This window comes from Lagenorhynchus albirostris, chromosome 20 (genome assembly GCF_949774975.1).
Source record: "Lagenorhynchus albirostris chromosome 20, mLagAlb1.1, whole genome shotgun sequence".
NCBI classification, from domain to species: domain Eukaryota; kingdom Metazoa; phylum Chordata; class Mammalia; order Artiodactyla; family Delphinidae; genus Lagenorhynchus; species Lagenorhynchus albirostris.
Genome location: NC_083114.1, coordinates 37,390,077 through 37,408,505, shown reverse-complemented (window position 1 = coordinate 37,408,505; position 18,429 = coordinate 37,390,077). Strand labels below are relative to the sequence as shown.

The window sequence follows — 18,429 nt, the reverse complement described above, 5'->3', positions numbered from 1 at the left end:
TCTATTTGAAGGCAGGATGAATGGCCAAATGCTGCCGAAAACAATTCCACCAACCAAAAACCAATCAAAGTGTTCCTAGAGGATATTTTGCAAAAGTATTTGAACTACTAAAGCAGAACTCACATTTCTGAAAAGAAGGGTGCCATGAATTTCTGCCCATATTGGCATTATACCCAAGAAAATATTTGAGATTTTTGTCTACATGCAAAAAGTGTTGGCATAGGCTAAAATGACTCACCAAATTAATTCTGTTAAGTTTAAGGCTGGGCAGTATTTCAGACCCTCTATTTAGATTTTTTTAAAAAGTCCCCAAGTACTTGCAAATACTTGTTAAATGTGAATGGTTGTCCTGGCTGAGCACAATCACAGAAATATCCATTCTCTCACTGCTGCTGCTTTGATAGTCATTATACTTCAACAACCTTCTGCTGACTTCCGTCATCACTCCTCACCCCATCTCATAGCCCCCTCCTCTTATCATAGCACGTCCAAGCCTGTTGGCAGCCACACTCTCAATGGGAGATGGGGTCGGAAGTAAGGAGGCAGGAGAGGAAGAGAGGGAGATGAGAGGAAATTCTGTTCTCCTTTTGCTCTGGGTCCCTGCACTGGCTCTCACCTCCCCGCTAGGTGAGGCCCATTCCTGCTCTCATTCTGGCTCATTAAATAAGTCTCCTCCCTAATCCTGGGAACCCCAACCTAGCTCCCACCCGGCTCCTCATACCTTTCCCAGTCCTGCCCATTGGAGTCACTCTCCAGTCAGAACACCAACATCAGAGCTTGGAGTTAGGGAACAGGGGATAAAGGGAGTGTTCCCACTGACAAAGAGGGATACAAAATAGTTTTTAAAAATGGGCTGGCCTGGAAATCAACCTAAGGAACATGGTTCTTTTTCCCATTAAAAAAAAGGGGTCTAAAAGAAAATACCTAAGTAAACATTAGAAAACAATCTATTCACTGTTTTAAAAAAAATTGTAGGAGCAGGATACTACTTCAGCCTCATCTCTTAAATTTTCAGTGATACCTAGTGTTTTTTTCTAATCAAAATGTTTAATTTATCTTATAGATGCTTCACTCTGAACACTTTGAAGAAGTTAAAGCCTTAAAGATGAGACATCACCCCTCTAGGATGGAGATGGGAGCCTGTATGGAGAAAGGAGGGGTGTAGAAAATGTTTGTTGGGATTGTGGAGAAGAGAAGGGGATATCAAAGGGAGGAGGGACTCCTCTCAGGGACCCATCCCAGGAGTCCTTTGCTTGGATTGCTGCGGTAGGCAGGGAGTAAAGATCTGCATCATCCTCGGGACTTCCTTGAGTGAGCCGCCAACAGTAAGATGTCCTTTCCAGTCACAGACTATGTCCACCCACTTTGCCATGCCTAGCAAATCATGCCCGCCAAACTAAAACAATCTCTACCTTGGAAGTAACATAAGGCCACATTTCATTCTAGATACCTGAGTATTCTATTTGTCTGGGTGTTTAATTAAATGTCACACCTATCCCTTTATGTAACATATGGCTATTTTACAGAAAAAAATGGCCTGGTTGCTGATCCAACTTCTACAAAGTCTCATTGACAGCTTCTGGTAGAAACAAACAAAATAATAATTTCTGATTCCTTGTTACAAATATGCTGAAGGTATCCGACCATTAGTATTTCTGCAGTGACTTAAATATCTCCCTAAAATCAAACCTCTGAAACTTTAGTGTTCATTTTTCTATTCTAACGATGGAAGACTTCATAGAAACCTTGTCTTGCCCATTTTCACACAAATTAAATAAAAGTATCATAGTGGGGGAAAATGACTTTGTTTGCTTAGAACTTGTTTTAAACCTTGCATTAAATTTTCGATCTGGCAATCAGTTTTAATCCTTAAGGCACATATTTCTTGCTTTTTGTTAAGGGGTAAAACTTGTTGGCAAGGTTAAAATCATACCCACCAGCTTTGTTTTGGCTTGCAGGAAGTTGTCAGCATACAATAGAGAAACTGTCAGCATGTTCTGGCTGTGGTTTGCTTCAACCTGCTGATTGTTTCTGCCCCATGACCCAAGAAATGTGTGTTTATATTTTTCATTCTCTTACCTCCTGAAGGGGAAAAAAATGACAATACCTATATACTCACAGCACAGAGAAAACAAAAACCAGGAACGAAAACACAGATAGTACTTAGGATTAAGTTTTAACTACTGGCCAGTCTACAAATCTAGGATTAACACTTCTGCAATCTTCCATTTGAGAGTCTAAGAATCTATCCTACAGAAATATTTGCATATGTACACAAAGATGCAGATATGTTCTCTACAGCACTGTGGAAATATAAAAAAATCTGGAAACGATCTAAACATCCTTCAATAGGTGAATAGTTAAAAAATTCTGAAATACTGTGCAACAGTTTAAAAATGAATATATATATATGAATATATACATAGATTCATATGGAAAGGTATCCAATGGTGCTATGATAAAAAACCAAGTAGTCTATATACTTATTTTATTTTTCATTGAACTTTAGTTGATTTACAATATTGTGTTAGCTTCAGGTATACAGCAAAGTGATTCAGATATATATATATATATATATATATATATATATATATATACACACACACTCTTTTCAGATTCTTTTCCATTATAGGTTATTACAAGATATTGAATATAGCTCCCTGTGCTATAGAGTAAATCCTTGTTTATCTATTTTATATATAGTGGTGCATATCTTTTAACACCATACTCCTAATTTACACCACCCCACCTTCTCCTTTGGTAACCATAAGTTTGTTTCCTATGTCTGTGAGTCTGTTTCTGTTTTGTAAATAAGTCCATTTGTATTATTTTTTTTAGATTCCACATATAAGTGATATATAATATTTGTCTTTCTCTGACTTACTTCACTTAGTACAATAATCTCTAGGCCCATCCATATTGCTGCAAATTGCAACATTTCATTCCTTTTATGGATAGTATTCCATTGTGTGTGTGTGTGTGTGTGTGTGTGTGTGTGTATCACATCTTCTTTATCCATTCATCTGTTGATGGACACTTAGGTTGCTTCCATCTCTTGGCTATTGTAAATAGTGTTGCTATCAACACTGGGGTGCATATATCTTTTCAAATTAGAGTTTGCGTGTTTTCCAGATATATGCCCAAGAGTGCGATTGCTGGATCATATGGTAGTTCTATTTTTAGTTTTTTAAGGAACCTCCATATTGTTTTCCATAGTGGCTGCACCAATTTACATTCCCACCAACAGTATACGAGGATTCCCTTTTCTCCACACCCTCTCCAGTGTTTATTATTTGTAGACTTTTTGATGATGGCCATTCTGACTGGTGTGAGGTGATACCTCGTTGTAGTTTTGATTTGCATTTCTCTAATAATTAGCGATGTTGAGTATCTTTTCATGTGCCTGTTGCCCATCTGGTTGCCTTCTTTGTAGAAATGTCTATTTAGTTCTGCCCATTTTTCGATTGAGTTGTTTTTTTCATATTGAGTTGTATAAGCCGTTTGTATATTTTGGACATTAAGCTCTTGTTGGTCCCACAGTTTGCAAATATTTTTTCCCATTCTGTTAGGCTTTTTGTTTTGTTTTGTTTAGGGTTTCCTTTGCTGTGCAAACGCTTATAAGTTTGATTAGGACCCATTTGTTTACTTTTGCTTTTATTTCTATTGCCTTGGGAGACTGATCTAAGAAAAGACTGCTACGATTTATGTCAGAGAATGTTTTGCCTGTATTCTCTTCTAGGCGTCCTATGATGTCATGTCTTATATTTAAGTCTTTGAGCCATTTTGAGTTTATTTTTGTGTATGATGTGAGGGAGTGTTCTAATGTACGTTACTGATTTACATGAGGCTGTCCAGCTCTCCCAACACCACTTGCTGAAGAGGCTGTCTTTTCTCCATTGTACATGCTTGCTTCCTTTGTCAAAGATTAATTGACCTGAAGTATGTGTTTATTTCTCGGCTCTCTATTCTGTTCCATTGATCTATATGTCTGTTTTTGTGCCAATACCATGCTGGGGTTTTTTAAAATAAATTTATTGATTTTATTTATTTATTTTTGGCTGTGTTGGGTCTTTGCTGCTGCGCGCAGGCTTTCTCTAGTTGAGGTGAGCGGGGGCTACTCTTTGTTGTGGTGCATGGGCTTCTCATTGCAGTGGCTTCTCTTATTGCAGAGCACAGGCTCTAGATGCACAGGCTTCAGTAGTTGTGGCACGCAGGCTGAGTAGTTGTGGTTCATGGGCTCTAGAGCGCAGGCTCAGTAGTTGTGGCACACAGGCTTAGTTGCTCCACAGCATGTGGGATCTTCCGGGACCAGGGCTTGAACCCGTGTCCCCTACATTGGCAGGTAGGTTCTTTTTTTTTTTTTCTGAGGCAAAATAAAACCCCGAGTTAGCATTCCTTCCAAACAACAAGAAACCTCTGACGTGTTCTGGTACTTATCAGTTAGAAATTATTCCGTAACAAAACTGTTCGGTTTGTGTTTCTTTTGACGCGAGCTCCGTGTTCCAATTACACCGGACTCTAGCATTTTATTCTGGCTCTTCCGGGCATGTGTGGCATCTCTCACTTACTGGTTGCTGATGCCTCTACCCTGTTTAAGCGTCGCCAGTCAGCAGGTACAGAAAGGAAAGTGTCCAACCCCACCCGACCTGTGCTGTCAGCTCCACGAATGGGCCCCACAGGACAGCAGTATCCCTGGGGAGGGATGCGTGCTCGTTCATGTACCCTCCGGTAATGCCAGGCACTTTACAGCAAAAGCCCCTGGAGTAAGGCCGAGGGAAGGCAGGCAGATTCTTAACCACTGCGCCACCAGGGAAGCCCTACCATGCTGTTTTGATTACTGTATCTTTGAATATTACCTGAAGCCTGGGAGGGTTATGCCTCCAGCTTTGTTCCTTTTCCTCAGGATTGCTTTGGAAATTCTGGGTCTTTTGTGGTTCCATAAAAAATTTAAGATTATTTGTTCTAGTTGTGTGAAAAATGTCATGGGTAGTTTGACAGGGATCACATTAAATCTGTATGCTGCTTTGGGTAGTATGGCCATTTTAACAATATTAATTCTTCCAATCAAAGAGCATGGACTATCTTTCCATTTCTTTGAATCATTTTCAATTTCTTTTAACATTGTTTTATAGTTCTCTGCATATAGGTCTTTCACCTCCTTGGTTAGGTTTATTCCTAGGTATTTTTTTGACACAATTTTAAATGGGATTGTTTTTTCCCTTTCTCTTTCTTATATTTCATTGTTAGTGTAAAAAAAATTCAACAGATTTCTGTATATTAATCTTGTAACCTGCTACCTTGCTGAATTCATTTATTAGTTCTAATTGTTTTTGTGTGGAGTCTTTAGGGTCTTCTCTATAGAGTATCATGTCATCTGCATATAATGACAATTTTACCTCTTCCCTTCCAACTTGGATACCTTTTATTTCTTTTTCTTGTCTGATTTCTGTGACTAGGTCAAGTAGTCTATATACTTGTATGTTGTGCAAATATTCTACAATAAAAATGTATCCATAAGTTATTTTTGTAATTAAAAAAATACATGGACCATAACATCTACCAGAATATCTAAAAATAAAAAGACCACAACATCAAGTGTTGGCGAGGAAATGGAGCACTTGGAATTCTCATACACTGTTGGTGGGATTGTAAAATAGGTACAATCACTTTGGGAAACTGGAGTTTCCAATAAAATTAAATGTATTCATACCCTACGACCAAGAAATTCCACTCCTAGATATTTACCCAGGAGAAATGAGTGTTTATGTTACAAAACAAGTTATACAAGAATGCTCATAGCAGCTATATTCATAATAACTCAAAACTGAACAACTCAATGTTCATCAGAAGAAGAATGGATAAACAAACTGTGGAAATATTCACACAATGGAATACTACTTAGCAAAAGGATAAGATAAATCTGATACACAGAACAACATGGATAACTCTCAAAAACATTATGCTGAGGACAGACACAAAAGAGATCATACTGATCTATGAAGTTCCAGAACTGGAAAGGAAACTTTCTAGGGAGATGGAAATGTTTATGTCCTGATGTGGGTTGTAGTCACACAGTCACACAGTCATATATACATGAAAGTCATCCAGTTGTAACACTTAACATTAGTGCATTTTATGTACGTAAATCATACTTTAATAAAGTACTGGGAAGGAAGGAAGAAAGAAAGAGAGGGAGGAATCGATGGATGAAGAGGCTCACACAAAGAGTTATCAAAAAGGAAAATTTACTTTAAAGAGAGAGTGATTTTAAGGACGTTTATTACAATGCAGTTAAGAGAGATTTTCTGTAGCTTTCTAAGTATCCAGGATACTTCTCATACTTGATTTATAATATACAGTACCTTAATTAATTCCAACTCAACTACTATATTGGCTTAAGTATGTATAAATATGTGCCACTGGATACATTTTAGTAAAGCTCCTATTATGTGAATAAAAATTTTATTTCCCTATAACATACTAATAGTAGGATATCAACAATGTTATAGATGAGAATTTAAGTAATTCATAAGTGATTTTATCAAAGCCATAAGCCTTCAGGAAAGCTTGCTCTCTGGATGCTAAGACCACTCTGTTTCTAAGCCCACATCTGTTCTATGTTCCGCGTAAGAGCTGGATAGTAAAATTAAACAGTGGAACTCAAAGACTCCAAACCTGAAAAGCCATCTGTTATAATCGCCTAACCTATAACGCAGCACTGACAAACTGGAAAAGCAAGCAATGAACCTGGAAACACAGGGGAAATAAATATGAATAAACGTAGCAGAAATTGTAGGATTTCTGTACAGTGTAATGGTTTATAACGTGAAAAAATTAGATCTATGATAGTTATGTCAATATGTTAAGGTTCTCAGATGATGGTAAAACTTGAAACATCTTACTTTTCCTGTATTTAAAATGATTAAAAATTGTTTAAGTATCACACTTATATAATGAGGTAAAATGTTATTATCTTAATAGCTGGCACTAGAATTCCTCTTAGGAAGAGAATCGCCATGGTTTGGCAAAGTAATTTGTTTCTCCATGTGTGGGTGTTGGTGGGAACCTAAACCACTAAACACATAGCTAAATTGCCTTTCCATGCAGCAAGGGAAAAAACAATTTTTTTTTGTTTTGCTCCAGATAGGATAAAGGGAGAAAGTGCCAGTGAGAAAGCATAAGGCTGAGAACTACATCAGGTGAAAGGCCAGAGGGCACTGTCTGATGACTGGAGTGGGAAAAGGGGGTTTAGGAATAGGAATGCCTAATATTCAATTTAAAATCGTTTGCATTACTGCAGTGGAAACCCTTCCTCCCTCTCCCTGCACCCTCTGACTCTCCAGTGATGTCTTCTACACTCACAGGGACTTCATGTGGGTAGGTCTTTGTGGAAACTGAAGGCAAGGATATATGCCAAGGCCATGGTTTCTCAACCTTGGCACTAATGACATTTGGGGCTGGATAATTCTTTGTTGTGGAGGCTATCCTATGCATTGTAGGAAGCTGAGCAGCATCCCTGGCCTCTACCCATTAGGTGCCAATAGCACCCTCCCCAGCTGTGACCAAAAAAAATGTCTCCAAGTGTCGCCAAATGCCCCCATGGGACGAAATCACCCCATTTGGGAACCGTTAGTTTAGGCCTACAGAAAGCACACATGGAAGGAGGGGACCCTGGAAGCAAAAGTAACCTTGAGAATGCATGCCCCTTGAGAATTACCCAGATCTTGAGGAGATGTTTGGGCTTCCACAATGGGGAGTAGGTCTTGCCTAGAGTTCAAAAGGCCTGAGCAGCCCAGTTAACATCTAGGCTATACCCACAATGAAACTAAAATATTTCTACTAATTAAAAAAATAGTTCTGTTTATAAAAACAGAAAGGGAGAAGGAGAAGATTAAACCTTTCATTTTTTTTCAACTGACAAGTAGTACAAAAATACTATTTTTACACCAACGGACACACATACAAAGCATTCTATAACAAGGTAAGGAACACATGTCTTTCTTAAGTTAGCAGGGAAGCTAACTTCCTCTCTCCTTTCTCCAAAAAGTTTCTCATAGAAATAATCACTGGACTCTGATCTAAGGAAGGAAGGAAATGAAGAAGATCCTGAAAGAACCCCTACAAACCTCCCCTAATTTGGAGTAGCAAGGATGAACCACCAACCCAAGCAAAAGGCCATGCCTAGGGACTTCCCCGGTGGTGCAGTGGTTAAGAATCCGCCTGCCAATACAGGGGACATGGGTTCGATCCCTGGTCCAGGAAGATCCCACATGCCGTGGAGCAACTAAGCCCGTGCACCACAACTACTGAAGCCTGCACTCTAGAGCCCAACTACTGAGCCCAAGTACAGCCAAAAATAAATAAATAAAATAAATAAATTTATAAAGAAAAAAAAAAAGGCCATGCCTAGGAGTTTTCCTGTGGAGAGGCAACTGCAAGAAGAGAGATCAATAGGACTTCCTCAAAGAAAAATAAATTTTTAATTTTATTTACCAAACAAATGGTGTGTAATGCATTCTAGATATTATTCTAAGTTCTTTTCAAATATTTAGTCCTTTATTCCTCATATAAATTCTATGAGATAGGTACTATTATTATCCCCATTTTATAGCTAAGACCCAAAGTTAAATACTAGTAAGAAAGTGGCAGTCAGGATTTGAACCTAGGCAAACTTATCACAAAAAAAATATACAGGACCTATGAGAAAACAAAGTTCAAAAAGAAAACTATATCTTGAAGAACTAGAGAAAATGTCTCCCTCTGAAGTAGATTTATTATTAAAGAACAGAAATGTTTAGAAAATTTCTAATCATATTTTCAACATTCAAAAAGTCATTATGCCTATAAGCCAGATTTACAGATGTAATGAAAATGAAACAATGAGTGATGAGGAAAGAACACATGGAAAATTTTTTTAAATAAATAAATGCTGAATTTAAAACTGTAATGAAGTCACTGACGGATGAGACAATAAAAGAGATGAAACACAGAGACTAGATCAGGGCCCTAATATATTTATAATATAAATCCTAGTATGACAGAATAAAAGAGATGGAGTAGAAGCAATGACAATAGAAAAAACTTTCTCAAGTTAAAGACTCAGTCTTTAGATCAAAAGGGTTCACTACATACCAGGCAAAATTATTAAAAAGTCCAAAACCTTGAAATTACCTAGTGACATTTTTGAGAGCAAAGAAAAATATCCTATAAACATCCAGGCAGGCGGTGGGAGGAATGGGTTATAAAAGAAATATATCAGGCTGGCATCAGACTTCTTCTCCACAAAACTGAAGACCAGAAGATAAGGGTAAAACTTTGAGAGGTTAAGTTGAGAGAAAGGGGAAGAAAGGGAAAGAGTGTGACCCTAGAACCTCATGCCCACCGCTAAGTTTATATGAAACTAGATAGACATATACTCAAACTTGGAGGGGCTCAGTAGGGGGACTGTCAAAGTACCCTTCCTGAGAAATTCACTCAGCATTATATTCTCAATTGTCATCTAGTAGGGTTTTATGCACTGTCCAATACAGCAGGCACTGTGGCTACTGAGCAGCTGAAGTGTAGCTAGTGCAATTGCATAACTGATTTTTTTGGTCTTATTTAATTTTAGTTAATTTAAATTTAAATAGCCACATGCGGCCAGTGGCTACCGTTCTAGCAAAGTCTAAATACCTAAGAGATAAAGAGTTCAAGAATGAAAAAGCCATGATACAAAAAGTAAGCGATGAACAAGTTAAACAGGAAGAAAAAATATTATTATAGCTATGGTTTTAAATATTATGCAAATGTCAAAAAATAATTATTGTAATCTAATATACACAATAAAACATTAATAATTCTCTGAGTCTAAAATCCAAGATTATATCAGCAATTTCACATTTCATACAGGAGGAAAGAGCTAGAAGATATTGTTTCATTCCTAATGCTGCTAATCAGAGGGAAATGTTTGTTTGTTTGTTTTCCCATAAAGGTAAAACTATCAGTGGAATAAAACCAGGATGTATAACTTCAAAATCACTCAAAGAAAAAAAGAACTTAGTGATCTAAGAAAATGTTCAGGAGACCATAGCAAATGAAAAACTATAAGTGGAAAAATCAGTATACAAAACTATACACACAATATGTCACAACTTTTAAAGTATGTACAAATAATAATAACTGAAAGAAATAAATGGAAATTTAACAATCGTTGACTATGGTTGGCTGTATATCCTTGTGTTTTCTAAATTTTCTACAATGAGCATTATAGCTCTTATAACCAAGAAATTTAACAAAAAGAAATAGAAGGATGGTCATATACCTTTCAGAATTCAACCAAACAGTAACATCACCTATCTAGAAGACAACCCAGTATCAAAAATTAAGTAAAAATGACTCTTAGCAGCCACAGTACATGTTACAAAGTGCAGGCCTAACGGGTTGGGTACTGTGTTTATCAAGAGAGCCCTTCATACTTTCTTTCACACATATCTGAATTCCAATGAACTTAATTAACTGATGTTCCAATAGCATTGGGGATACAGATACACTGAGAGCAGTGCAAAGTGATAGGCCTGGTCTAACAGTAGGAAAAAAAAATGACAAAAATTAAAACGTAAAACAGACATAGATATTCACAAAGCAGTCCAGGGGCAATTATGGCAGAAAAATCCCTAAACAACTCAATATTCCCATAAAGTATGATAAATGATATTCGCTATAACAACTCTGAGTTATAGTGTTCAGAGGAGGTGCCTTTGAACACAGACTGGTTGATTGAGGAAGTGTGAAAAGTTCCTACTGCATCTGAGAAAAAAATTGATCACAAATGTTTATACTAAAAAGTCAGCGTTGGAGTTTTACTATGTTGAAAAGGATTTTATGGTTGGCTACATCGACCAATACAAATCTGGAGAACAATCTGGAAGGACATGATTAATGACTTCTTCTTTCCAAGGAAGTTTAAAAATAAGTAACCATAGGCGTATTGGAATCAGCGTTAACGCAGCAATTGCTACTAAATGCAGCGGAGTTGTGGACGTTATTTTGTCTCTAATCCATATTTGAGCAGGATTTAGGTACCTTGTAGATAGTTGCGACCTATTAGCTATTAAAGTCAGTAAGCCCCATTCCATCACACAAGACAAACTGTGAACTAAAGAAATATTTATTCTCCTTCCTTCATACTTGCCTCTTGTGCTTCTCTGACTGCAAAAGTGGGGCTAGAAAGACAAGGAAGAAACTGATTGTATCTGTGAAACAAAGATTATGCAAACTGCTAGCACTCCATTGTTTTTGTTTTCAGCGTGGTTATCACCAAACAAAAACGAAAAGATAACTTCTACATGTGAAGCCTGATTATTTGAAAACAGACATGAATATTTCCTCCTCTTTCAATAAGGCAGTAAATGCCCTTCACTTTACTTATCTATAAGGTACTCATTTGCTGATATGGACTAGTTACTATTTCTATATGAGAGCTTGACAGAGTCTATCTGAGGAAGATGTTTCCTGAGTTACCCTAGAAACCTCTCACTGCTTTAATATTTGCCCAAAATCCAAGACAGCATTAAAAAAAAAAAAAAAAAATCCCCACCTTCCACACACCCTTAGAGCTACCAAGAGAAAAGCATAATCACAACCCTGGTTAATGGTCCTTTCGAACTCTGACCTCTCTAAGCTTCTTTTCGTTTTTTGTTCCTTTTCCTTTTAAATAACCTTCCTGGTTGTTTCTTCCTATTACAAAAGTAATACATAGTCATTGTCATGGTTCAAACAACATGAAGATGTATGAAATAAAATTAATAATCTCTCCCCCACTCTCTCACTCCCCTCCCTAGAAAACCAATGTTAGGAACTTGGTGTATATTCTTTCTTACTCCCTCCTAGGCTTCCACAAACATACATAATATATGGGGTTTTGTTGATGTTTTCAAACATAAATGGTATATTATATATACTACGGTGTACCTTGCTTTTTAGTCTTAAAAATATGTTATGGACACTTTCCAAGCCAATATATACAGATCCACCACAACATTTTTAATGGCTGCAAAATATTCCATAAAATGAATAATCATTCATACCATCACCTGACCTTTCCTAACTCATGCACATTTACTATGGATCCTGGTACACATACTTCATGTCCTTTTATTTCAGTAACACAGATTCCTAGAAGTGGAGCTGGTCAAATGAAACATTTTCAAATGTTTAAAATTTAACAAAATTAATTTTAGACCTTCAGAATTTCTGTTCCCTTCTTCATTATGCAAAATTTGGCATAAACCTTTCACAATGCTTTGCATATTTTATTTTTCAAAGCACACACATTATGTCAAAAATGCCCCTGTCATTTATGTTCATGTAGTTATAAATAAATAAATGCTTAAGTTAGGGCTGTTATGGCCAGTGTTAAATCACTGTGTAAATGCTTATGCCTTGGTTTATGAAAGTAGTAATTCATTGTGGAAACTCCACCCGCTCGGCCTGTGGCAGCACTAAAGTGGCAGCACTCTCACCCTGTGACTCCCTCCGCTGAGTGACGACATAGAGATCAGGACCTACATATTTTCTAACTGTCAACAGTTAACCTTAAAAAGTGTGTGTGTGGGGGGTGGGGAGACAAACAGCAACAGACGATAAATGGATAGCCATTATGGGTTTATAATATCTACAAATTATTTGTAGTACAATGAATAATTCTGCTGGTCTACACCAGAGAGTGTGTTCCATAAAAAACAAAACCTACAACCAATATGTTGCTATGATTACATGAACCTTTCAAAAGCATATTCTTCAAACACTTTTCAATAGAATTATTGGTTGAATCCCACTTTCACATTTTTCTCTCTGCTTCAGATTCAGACTCTAATTGCAAATTAAAAAAAATTTTAAAAAAAAGCCTTAAAGAAATATATTAACAAACAAAGCTCCTTAAAATTTAATCTCAGACTCCTCCGTATATTCTAAAGACCCAAGCACCAACAGAGATTGTTAAGACACAGCAAGTTTGATACACAAGTATGTGACATGCAATTAATCTCCATTCATACCCTGCTCTACTTGTCAGCAAACAAAGGTTCTGCTTTAGGAGGAGATCTGAAGACTTCAATTAAAAACAGTCAGCTAACAAGAAAATAATCTAAGCTAAAGAAAGGTGACAGGTGCAGAAATGAGCTGTTTACCAAAGTGTCAGTTTTGAACAATAAAGAACTGCACATCAAAAATGTTGAAGGAGTGGATGTCATTGCAAGCTTCTGAAAATTAAAAGGAATCTTCTACCAAGGCTGCACACAAAATGGAAGTCTAGTTTACCTAGGTTGTAAAATAGGTTCCCTCTCAACAAATGACAGATACCAATAAAAAGAATCTGATTATACCTTTAACTGCAAGGGCAGAATGAAACTTTTTGCCACAGTTCCTTCCCTCCTGGAACCCAGACACGTAGAGCCTCTCTTTACACTTGGAATTATTGAACCAACAGTAGCGGGAAAGGCCGGGTTGCTTCTTCTTAGACACCCAGATGATGCTTTTACCCTGCAAATACTTTCCTATTCTGAAAATTTAGATTCACTCGGGTCACAAGTAAAATAAATTTGGAAACTTCACCTCAGAAGAAATACCTAGTTGACAGCTTTTACAGAGAAGCAGCCCAGAATGGAAACCGTGCCACAAACAGACCGAAAAGACTTGCCAAATATTTAATTAGGAGGCATTTATACCAAGATAACAAGATAATGGAGATATAAAACCAATTAAATTGAGAGAAACTGAAAAAAAAAAAAAACTGCTTGCCAAAAGTATGACCTGCCCAAAGCAGGTCATTTGTCACATAGATGCCAAAAGGCTTAATTCGGGAAGAGTTTTCCTCCTGGGACCCTTATGCAAGCACAGATTCCAGGCCCCCGTCCTTCCAGGAAGGTCAGTTACGGGAACAGCAAGTTACTTTCACCAGAAAAAGTGTGAGGCAAGCAGATGATCTTGTAACTCTGGAGTGTTACAGCGGGATGTGTTGAGGGTTAGTGACTGAACACACCGCAATGGGGCACTTCTAGAAAGGGAAGAGATGTAATACCAGGATCCGCCTGCCCCAGGTGCATGAGGGACCCCCAGAGCTGCAGGCAGGTGAAGGGGACCTAGGGTCTGGGTGCCCAGGCCTTGGCTGACAGGAGCCCGGGAGCCCTCACAGCCCCTTGGGAGCCTGGGGCGCTCTAAGCTGGAAGGTCAAGGTACCGTGTGAGCGGGGCAGACGGAGTCAGGGCGGGAGAGGGACGAGAGCGAAACCTACAGACGCAGGGCGTCCCGAGAAGAAAGGGACAGCTTGAAGGCCAGCACGGCGGCCCGGGGACCATGTACGCGGCCTGAACTTGCTCAGAAGCCTGGAGGCTAAGTGGGAGGTGGAGACGCCTTGAGGGAAAAGAAAATGTGTTACTGAGGCGAGTGAAAGGGACCCTGAGCGGGGGATGAACAGCTGGCTCTGCAGAGTCAGGACTCCGGCAGCCTCGAGGTTCAAGAAGGCGGTGGGTGAGGGAGCTGACGGGGAAGGCCGGCCTTGGGAGCCGCTGTCGTCTCGGCTGCTGCCGGGCTCGGCACGTGAGACTCCCGGCGGGGCGTTACCTTCCAGGAGCCAAAGGATCTCCTCCGGGAGGGCGGCGGCGGCCTGCATGTGGCGGGTGACGGGTGGCGGGCGACGGGAGAGGGCCGGGCGGGCGGACGGGCAGCAGCGGCACCTGGCCCTCTGTCGCCGGCGCCGCGGGGCTGAGCCGCAGGGCGGGGCGCGTTCAGGAAGCGGCGCGCCGCGGGCGGGACGCCGGGGCGGCGGCGACACCTGTGCGCCGGGCCCGCGGCCCTCACGGCGGTGCACGAGGGAGGAGGCGGCCGCCCGCGCACCCCCCTCAGCCCCCGGTTAAAACAAAGACGCGACGCCACCCCCAGGCACCCGTCCCCGGGAGGCTCCCCATCCTAAGTCCCGGACAGCGGGCCTCGGGGGCAGGTTTGAAAGCCATCGTGGCGCCGAAATGAGGCTCGAGGAGGCAGAATCCGAGGACGGGGTCAGTCCCCGCCAAGTCGGACCACAGTCCTTTCCAACCCAGTTCGCTCGTCCACGCCCAGAAAACCAGGGCAGAACCGCTTGTCAGGCAAATCAGAACGTTTCAAGGGAATGACCGTAAGTCCCGATAAATAATCTCAAGCCACCAACTTTGGGGAGAATCAGAGCAGTCCGGCTGCAATGGACACAGGGAGCCAAAGTGTCCCTTCCTCCCTACGTCTGAAAGGATGCGAGGAAAAGAAGGGGTAACCCAGGGAGAAAGCTGAGGGAGAGGGGGACCCAGCCCTTTCCCTCTAAGAGCTGACAAAGGGAGGAAAGTGAAGGACAAGATCACAGAAGTGTGCTTCCCTCTCATTCAAAGTAGTAGGTGTTGGGTGTCAATGTCCTGGCTGTGATACGGTCCTGTGATATGGCACGATGTCACCTGGGTAAAGAGGATAGCTCTGTATTATTTATCATAACTTCTGTGAATCTACAATTATCTTAAAGAGTGTTTTTTGTTAAGTACTATAGGCCAAGTACCATAAAAAAGTATAAAGTGCCCGCTAAAAGGAGGGAGGTGGATATAAGAAAAGAGGGAAGTGACAGCGTATGCGCGTTTAGTGGTGTGTGTGGCATTTGCGATGACTCTGAACACACCAGACTCTGAAGGGGCAGGAGGGCTTTCCAGGTGGAAGGACCAGAGTAAACAAAGATGGAAAAGCCTTCTCCTGCTTGAGGAAGAGCTAATGACCCTCTTTCACTGGATGGTGTAGGGAAATTACGGTTGTCTAGAAAAATTGAGGTTCTATCGTAAAGGGACTTGAAAGTCAGAGTGAGGATTCTGAACTCAATTGAGTGGACATTGGGGAGGCGTCGACAAATTTTGAGCTGAGGAGTGAGCTAACCTGAGCCCCTGAATAGTATGTGATCTTATACACATCTCACTTCACCTCTACCAATTTCCTCTTTGTGAAAAATGGAGTTTCTCTTCTCAGATTCTACCTACAGAATATGTGGGAAGCATTGGGAGTGGTAAGAGAAAGAAAATGGAGAAGACGGGTGAAGTGGTTTTTACAGCAGCAACAGGGGAAATAATGACAGAACCGTGGATATGGGGATGGGAGCAGCAAGGAGAAACTCTCCAGAAGGGCTCCTGGTAGCAGTGCCTGACTCCCGGCATAGTTTCCCTCCAGAGATACGTTTCTGGGTTGGGGGCTTGATCCCTTAAGTGGTCCAGCGACTTTGAGCCATCTATACATCTGAGTCCTGCCGTCTGAAGAGGAATGGTGCCTTGGTTTCAGGGTTACATGATGCAACCACAAGTTGCAGTAAATTGAGGTAGAAATGTGGGGGACAGGGGCTGGCAAGAATCTCAGGGAATCTGGCTCCTGTTGCAAGGGCTTCTTGCCCTGGGAAAGTTAACAGTGGGCAGGCTGCCTCTTCTAGGCTCCAGAGCAATACCAGTTCCCTGCTGGAGCATTTTTATTTTTACCACACTCAGTGCTCCTTCTACAAAATTGTAGCTGCTCTGGAATCATTTTTGAGTACTTTTGACATGTGTTAAAAGGCAAGGGAGACTGTATGGGAACTCTCTGTACTACCGTTGCAATTTTTCTTAAATCTAAAACCGTTCTAAAAAACAACGAGGGAAACACGGTCCCTCCTATACGTAACCCCAGCACTTTGCCTTGCTTTCCTCTCAGCAGTGGAAGGAAATTTGACAACCTCCCCCTCTTCTTTAAGGATATTTGTCAAAGGCTGATCTAGGCTACAAGTTAAAGGGTTGTTTGATAAAAAGCAATAGACCCTGGTAATTGCATGTCCTATCAGGCCTCACTGCCTGTCATAGCTTACTTATACCAAGGGAAGCAGCAGAAACTCAAGGCAAAGGTATTCTACATCCACTGTGGATTTTAGAGGGATAGGGTAGAGGGAGGTGCAGAGCTGGGTAGAGTGCAGTGACTGGCAGATTCCAATATGCCATTGTCATGTTGCATCAAGTTTCCTCTTGCAGACAGAAACCTGCCTCCACACATGAGCGCAGCCCCTCCTTAATCATCTAAGGACCCTGGTTCAGCAGTCAGCCTTACTCCTAATGACATTCTGTTAAATGGACAAATTCCTCTGAAGCCTTGTCCTTCTTTGAAATCCAATTTTGCAGGAAGCCAAATCTGATTGGGGGTAGCCATGGAAACCACACTGAAGAGTCTTGGAGGAGGTAGAGAGAGGCAAGGCAAAACATGATAGTCAAGAGTCTTTTACTGCTCTGTCAGAAATATCAAAGGGATCTGGAGAGGTTGGCAGCAGACGAGTCCCTGCCCGGGTCCTGTTCTGTGTGGCTGGGTACCATGTGGCTGTCATGGGAGTAAGCAGCCAGCTGTCTCCACACGCAGGCAGGGGGATGGAGCAGAATACACAAGTCCCAGGTCGGTCTGCCTCCCTCTTTTTCCCCTCCCCCAGCCCCAATTCCAGCAAGATCCTAGCATCCCCTTCTTAGCTGTCTCCCCTTTAAAGGCAAACAACAAAAGAATGACAAGGTTAAAATACAAGGTCCTCACAGATAAGAGGTCCTTTGGAGCAGAGGCCATGAAATTAATCTGAAATTCCTTGTAATTAGATAAGATAAAGGTATCTAAAGAGATGCAGAGCAGCCAGGAATGGAGTCCACAGCACGATATGCAGAAAGGATACCGCCTGGTCCACAGGGGCCCCTCGCACACTGTCAGGAGACAGAAGACAGAGAAAACAGGGCCCATGCCAGCCTCTGGGCTGCTTGGAGATGCCGTCTACATGTTCTCATGCCAGGTGGGCGCTCACTGAATATGCATCCATGGGGTGTCCAGAGGGCTCAATCAGGAAGAAACAAAAGCATCTGGCACCCAGAATGGCATGGGTAGGAACAACTGCAAGCAAAGCAGGAGCTGGCTGGCACTGCTCTGCCCTAGGTGAAATGGGCCTGGAGAGGAGACTGCAGAGGGCAGCTCTTGGGCTTTATTCTGAGCTGGTTATTGATCCCTGGGTGCTGGGTCACGACACACAGTGGAGCTGACGTCTGCCCTGTGGATGTGCGGCCGCTGCATCTCAGCCCCTGGGTCCCAACCCCATCAACTGGGCTTATTGACTCTTTTATTGACGATGCTGGGGCCTAATGGGGACAAGAGCTGCACACTTCATTAAGGACTGTGGAAGGAGAGATGACGCATCCAGCCTGTGCCAAGAACCAGGCTCGCTGCACGCTTGGCCAGACCCCGGAAACCAAGCCTTATTGCACCCTTGAGGCAGAGGAGCTGGACACAAGCTGCTCGCTTGGGCACATCACTCAGTGGCCTTAAGATGCAGGGTTTCCACAGCTTGCCAGAAGCCTTGCTCTTACTAATTAGCGAATCTTTCCATTTAGGTGGGTCTTATTATACACA

The 18,429-nt window shown here is 41.2% G+C and overlaps 1 protein-coding gene and 1 non-coding gene across 2 annotated transcripts in view; both read right to left on the bottom strand.

The window, feature by feature from the left end:
- SKAP1 (src kinase associated phosphoprotein 1) overlaps positions 1–14,708 on the bottom strand; it is a 276,095-nt gene extending 261,387 nt beyond the window's left edge. The window contains exon 1 of the mRNA XM_060134266.1: positions 14,599–14,708. Coding sequence (XP_059990249.1) covers positions 14,599–14,647 — 49 coding nt within the window. The 5' untranslated portion in view covers positions 14,648–14,708. The remainder of the gene's footprint in view (positions 1–14,598) is intronic.
- On the bottom strand, positions 4,651–4,778 carry LOC132512449 (small nucleolar RNA SNORA49). Its single transcript, XR_009538177.1, has one exon. It is a non-coding gene; the product is annotated as a small nucleolar RNA SNORA49 (small nucleolar RNA).
- Positions 14,709–18,429: the final 3,721 nt, after the last annotated feature.